Below are 15,560 nucleotides of genomic sequence, written 5' to 3' on the forward strand. Positions count from 1 at the left end.
AAAGTACTTAAGTACTTTACTGATTCAAACTGAATCTGGGCAATTAAAAAGTAACACTTACCATTGCCATATGGAAAAGCACGTGCAGAACGACTATCATAACCAGAGGAATGTCCACTGTCGAAGAAAAATATATTTTTATGTGTTGCAAGGAAGTTCTGAATTTTAATAATTTGGTGCAAATGCAAAACATAGGGCAGAATTATGACTTTTATTTAACCACCATATAATGGTACCTGTAATTCTGTAACTATTTTTTAATACTTAAAAACACAGGCTGTTTAACCTCAAAACCTAACACCTACTTGTAAAGAAAATAGAGCTTGTTAGTATTAACATGAGTAATCCAATCAATTCAGCCTGACTCACAATAAGTAACAGAAACTTCGAGGCTAACAAAGTATTTCAGACTTTAGTTAAAATTTTGCCTTAAAAAACTGACTTTAATAATTAAAAATCAGAAATTCAGTGCTACTGATAGAATCAACAAATACTACTTTTTAACATTTTGATTGTGAAAACAAATATATATTTAACGAGAACTTAAAATTAAATCCTATGGTCTCACAAGTCACACTTCACCGAGGTTTATCATTTCGTTTGAAAATCATATGCTTGGTTTGATGTTACTGATGTAAAGTTCTCACAATTTTTCTTTATATATAGTTTAAATCACTTTTTCAGAAATACAGTATTTTTTATAGAGTTTATTTGCCACTTAAGAGGAAATAATAATGGCTACCATTTATTAGTTATTTCTATCTGCAAAGAATGGTGCTGATGCTTTATATTCACTAGCTGTTTTAATCTTCACAACTCTATCAACCCCCCATTTGGTAAAAGAGGAATCTGAGTCTCAATGAATAGTTTTGAACCTTGCCTAAGAACACAAAGCTGGGAAATTCTGAAGCCAAATTTGAACCAGGTTAGTGTGATTCCAAAACCTATGGGGTTAAACATGGTATTGCCATCCATGAGGTAAATGTTCTTTACCACAGCATTCCAAATAACATAAACCATAAACGCAGGGTATAAAAAATAAGGCTACTGCCACGCAGAAGGGATCCAATCTTCCTTTGTGGAAGCTGAGTTGCACTGGGTAGCAAGGAATAAGGCAGCTTTGCTTTACTGTGGTCCCTGAAAATAGTTATCCTTACTTAATCCTAAAACAGACATGCATTATTCATGATTACTAGTCATCTGTTTGTACATCCCACAAAACTGGACTACAGCCAAGTTTTTACAATCTAGGGGTTTCTTTAATAAGAGTATCGTAAATCAAAGCAAGGTATTTCAAAATACTATCATTTAGTTTTCTTTGTCCTGTTTTGTTATTAGGCTACAGGTCCAACATCTTATATAAAAGTAACTAGTACAGATCTAGACTTATGAATTAAAAGGCAGGTACTATTGTTTATAAAATTAAACCTTTGAAAATATTACCAAGATACATATGATTCTTCTGTCAGAAGCCTATCAATGATAAAAAAGTTTACAGTATCCATACTGATTACCTTTCTATTGTTGGTATAAGAGACGGAGGTGGAGCGCCTGGTGGAGGAGGAAAACCTGAAACATTCAATCATAAGATAAAAAAAGTTAACAGAATGTACACTTAATGCCGAGAGTTAAGGCTGCTGTGTGTCACTAAATTTCTCTGGGGATATAACGTGCTTCTCTATGTTATAATGGACAGAAAAAAAATGGAGCTTAAATTTATGAACAGATTTTTGGAGGAATATAACTTTAAATGAACAGTCTGGTCTAATACACAGAGCACAAACTGGGAGTCAGGACACCCGGTCTTATTTTCAGCACCACACACAGCCCATTTTGTGAGTGTGAGAAAGTTAATCTCAATGCCTTACCTTTTCCATATATAAAACAGTAGTAGTGTTGCCACCAGATATATTTTAAGTATTTTAGAAGAAAAGCAAATAAAATAGCATTTACCTCTTTCAAAAAATATTTTGAGAGTTTAGATGTATATAAATTTCCTTAAAATGTATAATTTATAAATAAAATCTTACCAGTAAATATATAAATGCTTAAGGCTGAGAACATCCATCATAAAATACGTTTTAAACAGTACAACCCTAGAGAACTAATTTATAAAGAAAAGCACATAATGTAGTTTTAAAATTAGTTTAGAAATGAAATAATTTGCACCTTTATATCATGAGGTCTGCATTCTGAATAATTCACAAAACCTAAATGAAATACCACAGAGTATGGCTACAAGGGACCTTAACAGTTAAATCTACTCTGCACTTTCAAATTCAGATAGGCAATAAAATATCCCAACAAGACTTGAAGATTCTACAACTTATGATACCAATTCCTATGACACCAATTCCTGCCAAGCTTTAATAACCCTATTAGGAAGCACATTAAATTATATAATTCGAATCTCTCTCACTACAATTCACATGCTGATCTGCATGAGGACAAAAAGCAATCCATGGAAATACATGTTTGAAAACACTTCCACTAAGCCTCCTTTTTAGTATTCTAGGTAAAAATGAACCCCAGTTCTCCTAACCGTTCTCAAAAGTCCATTTAAATCCATTTTTAGCCCTGCTTCAAGCTGTTTCAAATTCACCATGCTCATCTTCACTGTGTCCAGTTTTTAGGTTCTCCTCTATTAAGCATCTTAGCAGTGTAAAATTTAGCAATCACTACATTAGTCCTAGAGTCACAATCCTACTTTATATAGCCTTACAATCACTTCTTTTTAACCTATAAAGACACACCAATGATTCCTTTATGACTTTTCCTAGTAAGTCTTTTTCAGCCATATTCATACATAATCAGTGACTCTCTATCCCACATCTAAATATGTATACTATCCTATGCTATCTAAACTCCACTATTTTCTGTTTATCAAGGTCATTTTGAACTTAGACCCACCCTTCCAAGCATTGTCACCTCTCATTCTCTTTATACTTCTTGACTTTTAATACTGAACTCAGTAAATACACTTGCTATCATATTTGTATCACACTACCAAAAAATAAAAAAATTTAAAAAGAACTGAAAAAAAAATGTAAAAAACACTGGGCCACATATAAACTCCTATTGATCATATCCTTACAACAATGAACAATTTAATCATTGCTCTATGAACAACCATCTGTCCAGCTGTCAACCTATCTGTGTGGTTCAGAACATACTTTCTCACAACATTGAGTTATGCCAGCAGGGTAAAAATAAAAAAATTAGAAACCATGATAAAGTCAAGATAAATGACCTTTCTCTTCTCTTGCAGTCACTTCATCATACATAAAAAATTCATTGGTCTGAAAAAACAATTTTTAATAAAAATTTTATTTTTAATTCTATCCTGTTTTCTTTAATAAATTGATATGGTAAAAAATTTCTCAGAATGTCTATTTCTACAGAAATGGGTAAGACAAGTATAAGAAAACTAAATATCTTAATCAAAACTCGAATGAAGCAAAGGCAGAGCTGAAAATAGGACCTTGAAATCCCAATAGCCTATTCCACATTCTAACCACATCAACACTGTCCCTCCTGTAACTGTAAGCTTGAAATTTCATGTTTATTAACAATGATGGAGAAAACATGAAAAAAAAGTTTTACCTGGAGGTGGTACAGTTATTGGAATACCTAAAAAACAAGTGATGAAATTTAATATAGTAATTGGATTTCATAACCTGTTATGTATTTATGCCATCACCAAAGAAAACCTTGAAATAAAACCCCTCGCCTCATTGTCCTGGCTTATTCCGTCAAAAGCAGCATTCTGTTTTCTTGCAGAGGACCAACAATTCAAATGTAACGTCAGACTTCCTGATGAAATCCCAGTCTAACAACTTCATAACAAGGTTTCCCCCACTAGTTGTGATCACAAACAAAGTGAGACATCAGTTAAAAAAGCACACTTGTGCATACACAAATATCAAACTCCATGAAATTAACACTAAGTTTGATAATCAACATCTGATCTTGTTATTTTAACAGTTTAATAGGGAAAGTGATCAATGGGCTCTTAAATACTGCAGGTAGTGCAAGGTAACTTGGAAGATGATGGATATTCACTTTAGTAAAGCTACGAGGGAGGTTCAAGTGTTAGTGTGAATTGTTTTACTGTTGTTGACAGGAGTGTGGAAAGGTTATTACTTCCCTTGACTTGTGGGAGGATGGGGGGTATAGCCAATTCATATATATAAACCCCTAGGGCACACTAAGTCTACTTCTATAGAAGTCAGTAAATACTAATTTGAGTGACTCTCACTCATTGGCACACATTAAAACTTTAAGAAATAAGCTATGTATAAACATTCTCAATTTACATTGGTCAAATGTGCCTATAAACCCTAATTTAAAATTTATGTGTCATGCAAATTATAAGTTTCTTGTTTGAAGAAAAATGACATTTCTAAGTAGAAAACTTTAAAAAACAAATAACTTTTTCAAGGAAAATTTTATACCATAGTAACTTCAACAAAGTCAGAATGGTTTACTAAATCCAATCTTAAAAACTGCATCAAAACTATTCCCAAAGAGGAAAAAGTAATCTAATTCATTAACTAAATGCATAGGAAAAAATAATGAAAAAAACTGCTTTCAAGTGTTTGCTTGTCAATGAAACATCTGCCAATAATTTATTTAAACTTTTTCTGTGCATGTTTTACCAGAATAAGAGGTTTATACAAAAAGATCTTAAAGCAGCAAATGGCCTTAAAATGGAGAATGAAGCACCTTATTTAACCACCCGTGCAATAAAAGGATAAGCTAAACTTACAAAAACCAAGAAGATTGAAAAAGATATATAAGACAGCTATCATGTTTCAAAAATCATTAGGCATCCACAAGTCTACTAAAATGAGCTACACTTCATGGTAATTCTCATCCATCCTGAGGTACCTTGCTGCTTCCTATATTACTAAGCTAAAAGAATCCAGCAAACAATACAAACTAGCAGAGTCCCAGACACCAAACTAAATGGGAAATCAAGGAAGGCAGAGCATATTAAACGTTCTTAATGTCTACTATTACTTGATTTTCTTTAGAACAGTATAGATATTTTTAGAGCACTACTGTACTTCACTATGTGACCTAGTTTTCACATTTGAATACATGACTATTTAAATGAATGACTATTGTCCTAGGTGTGTAAGATAAAAAACCATACCAACTTCAGCAACCCACTCTGTAATCCTAATAACTTTACCTAAGTCAATACACGAGCAACATGCATCACTTCAGCTAACTACAATATGAATTCATGTGAAGTAAGAAAATACTAGTCAGACCTCTCAAAATTTAGTCCTCAAAAACATTTATCAAACTTTCACAAAACATAAAAATAAAAGAATATAACCAAACTATTAAGTATGCTACGAAGGTAGTTAAAATTACAAACATTTTGCTTTAAATTTTAATCTTACTACAGTAGTATCATAGGACAGATTTTTTAAAAATCAACTGAAAAGAATTAAGAACACAAAAATTATGCAACATAGACAGATATAGATGTCTTTCCAAACAGTATCTACACATCAGAAAGCTGGCATGAGAACTTATAAAGGGTCCTTCTTGTGAGACCCATATTTCATCTAAGATAATTCAATGCAAATCTTTATTGGTAAGTGTTCACTGAAACAGAACTTAAAAGTTGATGAAACATTATACAATCCATTCTTTGACAATTAGCAAATGTATTTTCAAAATGCTACTAAGAAAATTTAATATGTGATATAATGTTAAACCAACACAATTTTCATCTAAAATAATCACCGCTTGGTATTTGACTTTTGTTAACAAAAGAAACAGTGTAATGAAAAAGAAAATGCATCTCAAAATTCCCCGTCCTGTCTCCCTCAACAATCCCACCTTTCCTGGCCAACATACATGCTGCCCAGCCAACAGGCTTGAAATACACAAAGCACGCACTGTGTTTCTTTTTTGTATCCTTTATCTGTAAAATGAGTAGGGAAAAAATGTTTGTTTTCCTGGAAAGTTTTGCACACAATAGTAAAAGCAAGATTTCTATTACAGGCCAAAAGTTTTTGGAAAAGTAATATTCAAGTTCTAAAGGGAATGAATAGATTAGTGGTTTTGAAACTTCAGTGGCCATCAGAATCACCTCAAGAATTTGTTAAAACACAGACTGCTGGGCCCCGCCCCTAGAATTTCTGATTCAGTAGGTCTGGAGTGAGGCAGAGAATTTGCATCCCAAACAAGGAGATGCTGCTGCTGCTGACCAGAGACCATACTCTGAAATCACTGGATTACATCCAAACTTCTCTATTAATTGCATTGCTGAGCACCTCAATATTCAAAACATGTAACATAAATTCCATTTCAAATTTTTATGAAACAAACAAAGCATGTGACATTCTTAAGTAAAACAGTACAGCTGTATGACAGCCTATACTATCTGGCATCTTTAAAAGAAAGAGAATAGGATTTAACTAATTCCAGTATGTAGTAAGTACTTGTAAATGTAAAGAAGCATAGGGGTGGGGGGGGGGGGGACCTAAAATCCTATTTAGGGACTGAAGGAATTGATGCAAAGAAACAGAAAGACAGCAGACCAGCAAAACATCATATCAAAAGGAACTCATCTATATTTCAAAAACTCCCACAAAGTTAATAGAGGCTCTGTACTCAAAAGATAAATGAATAAAAATTATCTATGAACGCATTCTCAATGTATCGTATCATTATTTTATATAGCTATGGCAAAAAAGAGTTAGGTGATAGCAATCTCTGACATGGCTTCCATTGATCCCTGCCTCCTGGTATTCATGTCTTTTTATACCTCTGGTATTTATATCCTCCCCTTGAGTGTGGTCTAGATATAATGACTTATTTCTAACAGGCGAAATACAGCAAAAATGATGGGATGTCACTTCCGTGACTAGGTTACAAAAGAGAGTGACTTCTATTTTGCTGGTTTCCTCTACTGTGTTCTCAGCATTCACGCTCTGATGAAGCCAGCTACCTTGTTGGAGAGGAAGTGAATCTTTTCAACAAAGAGGTCAGTGAACTTGAACAGAAATCTTTTCTTAGTCAAGCCTTTGAGATGACCATCTCAAAGCCTCTGAGAGAACTTGAAGCAGAGGACCAGCTAAGCTGTCCCCACATTCCTAACCCACAAACACTGTTCAATAATAAATGTATGTTGTTTTAAGCCACTATGTTCTACAGTAATTTGTTATGGAGCAAGAGCTAATACATATAGTTACTACCTATCATTTCTCTATTCAGTTCAAATGAAAGAAAAAAGCACAGCAAAGAACTATGTGAACTATGCTTCCTATTTCTCACTTGTAAATGACAAATTTCATCAACACTAGCATGTTACAAATTGATAGCCTGATCACTTTCCTCATGTCTCACCAATTTCCACTGTCAAGTCATCAAGCTCGTAAGTAAACTCTGCACAAAAAAACTGAGTACAAAAAGTTTTATAAAAATCTTTAAATATTACCTTCCACCACATGCTTTTCTATGTATCAATATTTTAAATACTATATATACACATACATCATCTACCATGTACCCTTTTAAAAAAAACAGGATGTAGACTAATATAAAACTATTTCTTAATAAAGTAATTAATCACAAAGGTGCAAAAAGGAATGGAAGTAATTTTAAAGAAAAAATGTTAGAAGGTGATATGGTCACTAAAGTTAAAGCAACAAAAATAGTTATCAGCATACTCCACACCTAAAAGTAAAAAAGATAATTTTACATTAACTATAAAATGGGTGAACTATTTTATCTTTATTAAGATCTCTTAATCCTATTATAATCTAAAAGCCTATGGAAAACAAAAATTCTATGTTAGACAAATAAAAACGTCTCTGATAGAAATATCAATATTTTTACAAATAACTTGTAAAGGAATTAATCTCTACAAGCTCACATCTAATGGCAAAGTGACTGGAAGAGTAGCACAAACAAAAGGCAAATATTAAACCATAATTAAATTCTAATTATAAAGGGAGCATCCATGGGGAAAAAAGACATTTAAAAATATCAACATCCTGAAGGAGCTTTTATTTTCTATTAAAACTTAAATTTAACTTAATTGTGCCAAAAAATACTATTTGTTACAGATAATTAGCATTACACCCTACTTTGAGTTTACTGAAAACACTGACAGACTCTTGGTTTTTTTAAAAAAATACAGAAAAACACAACAAAATAGAAAACGAGTACAGTTCTCAAAAACTTCAAGAAATTATTTTTCAAAAGGTATTTCTAGAAACTACATTTTTAAAATGCTTACATTTTTGGCAAACAGCATCACTTAATATGTGGATTTGCTGTGTAAGACCAAAAATCTTCATGGAACTATAAAATCAGCTTAATAAATGTTATATTCACAAAACAGCTTCTCAAATAAAGGGACAAAATTGTACTTCCTCAAGGATGGAGAAAATATTCATCGAATACAGGCCAAGCTTCTGGCAAAGCAGCAGTTCTCAAAGTGTTATCTGGAGCTTCCTGGGCGACCCAAAAGCCCTTCTAGGAATCTGCAAGGTCAAAACTCCTTTCATAAACACTAGGCTGTTATTTGCCATTTTCATGCTCATTCTCTTACAAGTATACAATGAAGTTTTCCAGAGGCTACATGACATGTGAAATCACAATAGATTTAATGTGGAAGCAAATAGGAGAATCCGGTTTTTTTCTAGTAAGCCACATAGTAAAGAGATTTGCAAAAGTGTAAAACAAGGCCACTGTTTGCACTAAATGTTGTCATTCTGGAAAAATAATTTTTCATAAAAATATTATCTTAATATGTAATGGGATTATTATGCATACTCTCAAAATAATATTTTAAATATAATATTTTAGGGCTCCCCTCGTGGCGCAGTGGTTAAGAGTCCGCCTGCCGATGCAGGGGACACAGGTTCATGCCCCGGTCCGGGAAGATCCCACATGCCGCGGAGCGGCTGGGCCCATGAGCCATGGCCGCTGAGCCTGTGCGTCCGGAGCCTGTGCTCCGCAATGGGAGAGGCCACAACAGTGAGAGGCCCGCGTACCGCAAAAAATAAAAATATATATATATAATATTTTAATTTCTCAGGTTTAATTTCTAATAAAAAAATTGATATAACACACATAAATAAAAGCTCTCTGGGGTCTACAGTAATTTTTAAGAGTATAAAGGGGTCTGTAACCAAAAAGTCTGATAGCCTCTGTGCTAGAAACCATACTGCTAACAGGAAAATAATCTAATTTTAGATTATCTAATAATCTAATTTTCTGGTTCACTAGAAAATGAAAATAATAGATTTTCTGAAAATTAAGGAAGATCTTGAATAACCAGTGTTTGTTTTCAAGCTACTGTTAGTATGGTGGCAAGGAACCATATTAAATACTTTTTCATTTAAAAAAGCTAATCCAGAACTCACAACATTCACTTAGGACCTTACATGTTTGTTGTACTCTCCAAAACAAAACCTCCTCTGCTCTCCGTACAAATCCATTGTGGCCAGAAATATGATTTTGGCCTCTCTGTCACTTTCATGTATGTTCTAGATGTATGTGTATTTGAGGGGGAGAGGAAGCAACACACCCTCTTCTTTTCTGTTAACTACCTGACAGTAAAAGTTCCTTGAATGAAGCGGTCTCTACCAATTCACTGTTGCTAAGGAGTAACTGTCCACTCATGCAAGAAGCTACATCTGTAAACCTCCAAGAGCTGACCATAAATTTAATCCTCCACACCAGGGCGCTTCTGAGAGTGAATAGTAATAATTAACCTGGGACAAAACATATAATAGGACTATTCCAAGCAAATCTGGATAACATCCCAAATTAAGGGCATAATACATCATTATTATATTTGTTCCACCATATACAGAACTACAGTCTTAGAAACTTAAGCATTTGAAAGCTAATGTTAACAAATGCAACATTAAAATGTTCAAATTAATTCTCCAAAGATTTTTCTTCATTTTTCCTTTAATTATTTCTCAAGGAAGCAAAAAGAAAACCCAAGGTTTCTCAAAGACAAATGGAGTGTTTTTTAAGGCAGTACTTACAAAAAGACTCCTGAACCACAGCTTTCGTTCATTAGTTGCTTATGCTTCTTAAGGTGATCTAAATTACAGCAAACTATACAGAATATACTGTAATCATGTGACTCTGTGGTAAATGGTAACTGAAAATGTGGCTTTAATCAAGGCCTACATTCATCTGGTATACGTATATATATCTATGCAGCCATACTGTAGTTTAAAGCCCGTGCTCATTCTGATTAATAAGTGCCTGTACCAACTGTCAATCTGATAATCCCTTTGGTGTTATGGATACATAAATATCCTGTTAACTCAATTAGCTAACATATTAAGGGAATGTCAAGTATACACAAGACCTCTGTGATTAGCGCTGCAGGAAACATAAATGGAAATACACAGCCTATGCTCTCTCCAACAGCTCACAATCTAGTAAAATAAGGAGTAATCCAGATAGTCTCAACTTACAAATATTTGGTTTCAATATGAATTGGTATCTTTCCCTCACTACCACCCCCAGCAAATATACCACAGATAGGTACTGCTTAACCAGCATTAGAATTCATCTGAATTTGTATTCCTTCAATGCTGACAGGATGACATGGAAATGTTCTCTAAGGATAAGCATCAAAGGAAATCTGGACAGGTGTTTAAAATATGGAAAGCATGTAGCTGAAAATTAATATTAAATAGACAGCTTAAGCAATAATCACTGGTACTCTACAGTATAATGTCATAGATAAGCTAAACATAATTAAAAGATTTGTCATCCTTATAAACAAAGGTTATACGGCAAAGAAATGGAATGATTTTGCCATTTTGAAAAAGAACACACATCCAGATAATGCCATTGCCTATCAATATCCTACAGGGCTTCTAAATATTCTTACACCAGGGAAGTATTTATTTTTTTATCATTAGTTCACACCGCCTCTCTCTCACTTACTTTAATAAATAGCAAGTGTTGAAATATGTTAGCCATCTGGGAATACACTATAGTAGCTAGTAAATAAAATTCTTTTAAATCACCTTTAGTAGCTGGTAAAGCTTAAATAAGATTACAAAGCAATGTAGTGTAAAGACTGTTATCACATACATTGATCATCTTTTAGTCTCATTAAATCAAATACGTTCAAAATTAACTATTTCTACATTTTATCTTTTTCATAGGGCAAAGGACTCATTTATGGATCACTAAGTCCTCATTACTTTCTCTTTTCATTTAGTTAATTCTCACCACATTGAAGATTCAAGAGTCACAGATCCAGGCACAACTTCTGAATGGGTTCGGATTCAGAACAAGCAATTTATTGTTGGAACAAGAAACTCACTGAACTTTAGAAATAATGTTCTCTTGAGTAACCTCTCCACTCTTCTCTTTCCTCTATTTTTGAGAAAACAGGTTCCCTAAAGCCGTAGTCAGGTTTCATAATTATCCTTTTTGAAAGCAGAAGTAATCTCAGAAGAAAATCAAAGGCATTGTGCTTGTGGGGCTAATGCAGTAGGTGAATTTTCGAGGCCAGGATGAGTATTACAGGTAAGGATTAGTCACACCCTTTAAGTGTTTCTGTACTCTAATTACAATCCCCACCGCTTAAAACAAAGACAACTCTCTTGCAAATTCAAAGTGAGTGGACAAGCCTCTCTAGTATAAACTGATTTTTTTTTTTTTTTTTGCGGTACGCGGGCCTCTCACTGTTGTGGCCTCTCCCGTTGCGAAGCACAGGTTCCGGACGCACAGGCTCAGCGGCCATGGCTCACGGGCCCAGCCGCTCTGCGGCATGTGAGATCTTCCTGGACCGGGGCACGAACCCGTGTCCCTTGCATCGGCAGGCGGACTCTCAACCACTGCGCCACCAGGGAAGCCCTAAACTGATTTTATTAATAGAAAGCAAATTTTAACATATGTAGCGCATGTAGTTCTGGTTAGGACCAGGAGCTAATTTTTAACATTTACTACTGGCATTCTCCCTAGGAAGAAAGTAATTATTATCTCAATCAATCCTGTTAGTTTCATTAAAAATTGATTAAGGGATATAAATATTGAAAGCCTATCATGAATAAAATAACAAAGGTCTTCAGACAAAAGGATGAAAGTGTAAAATATGGTAATTATTTGTGAATTTTTTTCTACTGTCACTGATCTAGTTTTTAATAAATAACCAAAAGTGACTAAGAATATGATAAAAAATGATATTAATTTTCTCTCTTGTGCAGTAGAGGTAAATATCAGATACCTGGCACCCAGAAACAGTCTCCTAAAAGGAAACCAGTATACAAAGAAAGATGACCAGACAGACTGAGATTTTCATTTCAATCCCTTCACAGGATGTAATTTTTTTGACCTACACCATTCTGAAAGTATCTTTAAATTTTTTTTCAAAACAAGTTAATATGATTCAATGTGAATTTATACATACACAACTAGCAACTTTAATTTGGGGATCACTATCATATTTTTGGATCACAATTTTTGTGTCTGTCCACTCTTCCCTATTTTAGTACATTGCTTCTTTGCTTTACTGAAAAAGTAAGACACATATACATCTGTTTCAGTGTGAATCTACTGAAGATTTTACATAATCAATTTCATATTCTATTACTTTTAATGTAGTGCAATCAATGAAGATGCTATTTTCAAATACATACTTTAATTGTTAAATTCAAAATTTTAAAAACACTCATAGGTTATTTTTCTTGCAAAATCAAATGTCTTATTTACTATTTACCTGGTGGTGGAATCAGAGGTGGAGCAGTGCTGACAGTGGGAGGAGGTGGAAGAAATGGAGGAGGTGGAAGGTGAGTGGGAGGAGCTCCTGGAGGGAAAAATGGCGGTGGTTTGCTAAAATTGTTGTCTACTTCAGTAGCAGATCTTTCAGAAAGGACCTAAAATTAGAGCATAGTTAATTAAAAAGATGAATAAATGTTCTTATCTAAGATTAAACTCAGTAAATGAATCTCATTTAATCTAAGAAATAAGTTTTATTCACTTACATATATTCTGGGGAAGCAGGAGTAATTTTTCTATGTGTGTGATGTGTGTGTATATTATACAGATGTGAGTATTCACTCTCAAACACACTTTTTTTTTTTTTTTTTTTTTTGTTTTGTTTTTTTTTGCGGTATGCGGGCCTCTCACTGTTGTGGCCTCTCCCATTGCGGAGCACAGGCTCCGGACGCGCAGGCTCAGCGGCCATCGCTCACGGGCCCAGCCGCTCCGCGGCATGTGGGATCTTCCCGGACCGGGGCACGAACCCGCGTCCCCTGCATCGGCAGGCGGACTCTCAACCACTGCGCCACCAGGGAAGCCCTCAAACACACTTTTTTAAATGTTCACATTCAAAGCCTAGACAAAACTGAATCATTACAAATAAAATTCTTAAGGAATAATTGTTCTAAAAATATTCTAAACGAGACAATTAAGTACTTCATAAATAAAATGTAATGAGTATTATCTTTGTTACTCAACCAAATTTAAAGTATTCAAATTAAGGCAATATAATCATTAGTCATAGATACTAGCATTAAGAAATTAACATGGCAATAGAACCAGATATTCACTGTACCAAGGCCTGTCATTATCAGGTTGCAAAGTAAGAGACTATAAGGCATGCATCAATAGGGTGCAACTAACAGGCAGCCAGATACATAAAAAACTTCTTCATGTGAGCCTTGTAACTTTAAGAACAAGGGTTTATACTTAAAAAGTATTTACAAAATACTGATCTATGTGAACAGGTAAGGGACAGAAACCGAACCTACAGGAGAGTGGCGCCTAGAAATTTGAATTTTTGACAAGTTCCCTAAGGGATTCTGATGTGCAAACATGTTTGAGAAAACTAGAAGAAACAGGCAACATGATTTTATATATTTAATGTATACTTTTCAAATCCTTGCTGGCTAAAGCATATCATTTAAACATAATCTTTCATTAACTTTTCCTACATTTAAGTACAGTAATTTTTGTAAGGCTTATGCTGATAAGCTAGTTTTTAAAGTAGAAAGCAGTATTATTTTAAGAAAGCATGACATTTTAATGGTGGGGGTAAAAAAGAGGATTATCTTCCATTCTAGAAATAATTTACCTTAAAAGGTGCTAAAAAGAACATTTACATAATTTACTAAAGGTAATAAAGAATCAAAACACTGGACATCTTTTAAAGTACTCAGAGAAAGAAAATAAATAATGAAAAAAAGTGAGGTCAAGCTAATAGCTGAAAGTCTCCATTACTCAAAGTTCAAACTTGAATTATACAAGCTAATAACTCATCTTCTTTCATTCTTTCACTTGAAAAACAGAGAGATCTACTTCACCCAGAAATGTCACATTAAATAAATTATGGTATAGCCATACAATAAATCTATCATGAGGAGGTGTTAAATATTTTTAAGAATATGGGAAAATGCAAATGATAATTTTATATGGAAAAAAAAAGGATACACAAAAATATAACCATAGTAGTATCTATCCCAATCTTGCTTAGTGACGAGAAAGAGATGTACCAAAATGTTAAGAGTGGTTATCTTTAGATGGCAGAACTATCGACGGTTTTATTTTCTTCTTTAAACTTTTCCCATATTTTCCTTTTTTAGTCCAATGAGCCTATATATCACATTTATAGCAAGGAAAAAAATATCTTACTGAAAAAGATCCAAAGGTTATAAATTTTAAATGGAACAGCTTTTGTAATAACATGGTGATTGATTCCACATTTTAAATCCCCTTTGTAGTACCTAAATCACCTTACATATAGCATAGTGCTATGAATGAATACATTAAATTAGAACACAGATATAATCCTTCATTTAAAAAAAAATAATAACTTTTAAAATACTAAACCTGTATGTTGCTGTTTTCATTTGCCCGTCGCCTTCCTTCTACTCGGCTGATAGTTATAGTCTGACCAATAACATCAATTGCCCCAGGTAATCTCCTGTAACATAAAAATTGAATCATTTCAGTTTCACCTAATTAGATGTTTGGACAATAACACAAATATTAGGTGAGAAATAAAGGCTAAAACCCTTTGCAATGTAATTTAAAATAAAATCAGATCACAACACATATTGAAAAAACTTCACTTAGATCTCACTACTTTGCATAGTCATAAAAACTAAATTTTATTAATTAGCTAAGACCAACACACCAAACAATGATCATAATGCTAAATTTTAAGTATTTTTGTAGGTTTTCTTCAAAATTTACTATTTTTTTAATAGTCTCCAAGTGAATTTATTTTTGTGGAACTGAATCAGTAGCAAATGTTAAACAAATGGAAATAAAAATTTTTGGCCACTATAATGGTAACACATATCATAGTTCTATTACAGAAATCTTAAAAATTCCTCAAAACGGCTTGAAAAGAAATAATGCTCATTTTGATACATAAAGGTTATGTTCCTTAGTGATTTATTCTGAGAATTAGAAAAAATAAATAGGGAACCACTTTTTCATTCTTGATAACTTGCCTTTAGTTAGAAAAATTCAAATATTTAAATGCCAGCCCCACCTCCAATTGTATTTACAACGATTAAAGTTTGTGAGTAGATGGAAAA

At 33.5% G+C, this 15,560-nt stretch overlaps 1 protein-coding gene across 48 annotated transcripts in view; it reads right to left on the minus strand.

Annotated features, from left to right (window-relative positions):
- Positions 1-15,560, minus strand: part of FIP1L1 (factor interacting with PAPOLA and CPSF1) — a 65,154-nt gene that overhangs the window by 15,272 nt on the left and 34,322 nt on the right. For 27 of the 48 annotated variants that reach the window (XM_065877510.1, XM_065877518.1, XM_065877504.1 and 24 more), the window contains 5 exons: positions 14,845-14,938; positions 12,734-12,890; positions 3,604-3,630; positions 1,515-1,569; positions 62-117 (listed from right to left, as the gene is read on the minus strand). In XM_065877510.1, the coding sequence (XP_065733582.1) occupies positions 62-117; positions 1,515-1,569; positions 3,604-3,630; positions 12,734-12,890; positions 14,845-14,938 (389 nt within the window). The remainder of the gene's footprint in view (positions 1-61; positions 118-1,514; positions 1,570-3,603; positions 3,631-12,733; positions 12,891-14,844; positions 14,939-15,560) is intronic. The other 21 variants (XM_065877489.1, XM_065877507.1, XM_065877499.1 and 18 more) reach the window with 2 other exon arrangements.

Source organism: Phocoena phocoena, chromosome 5 (genome assembly GCF_963924675.1).
Source record: "Phocoena phocoena chromosome 5, mPhoPho1.1, whole genome shotgun sequence".
Classification (NCBI taxonomy): Eukaryota; Metazoa; Chordata; class Mammalia; order Artiodactyla; family Phocoenidae; genus Phocoena; species Phocoena phocoena.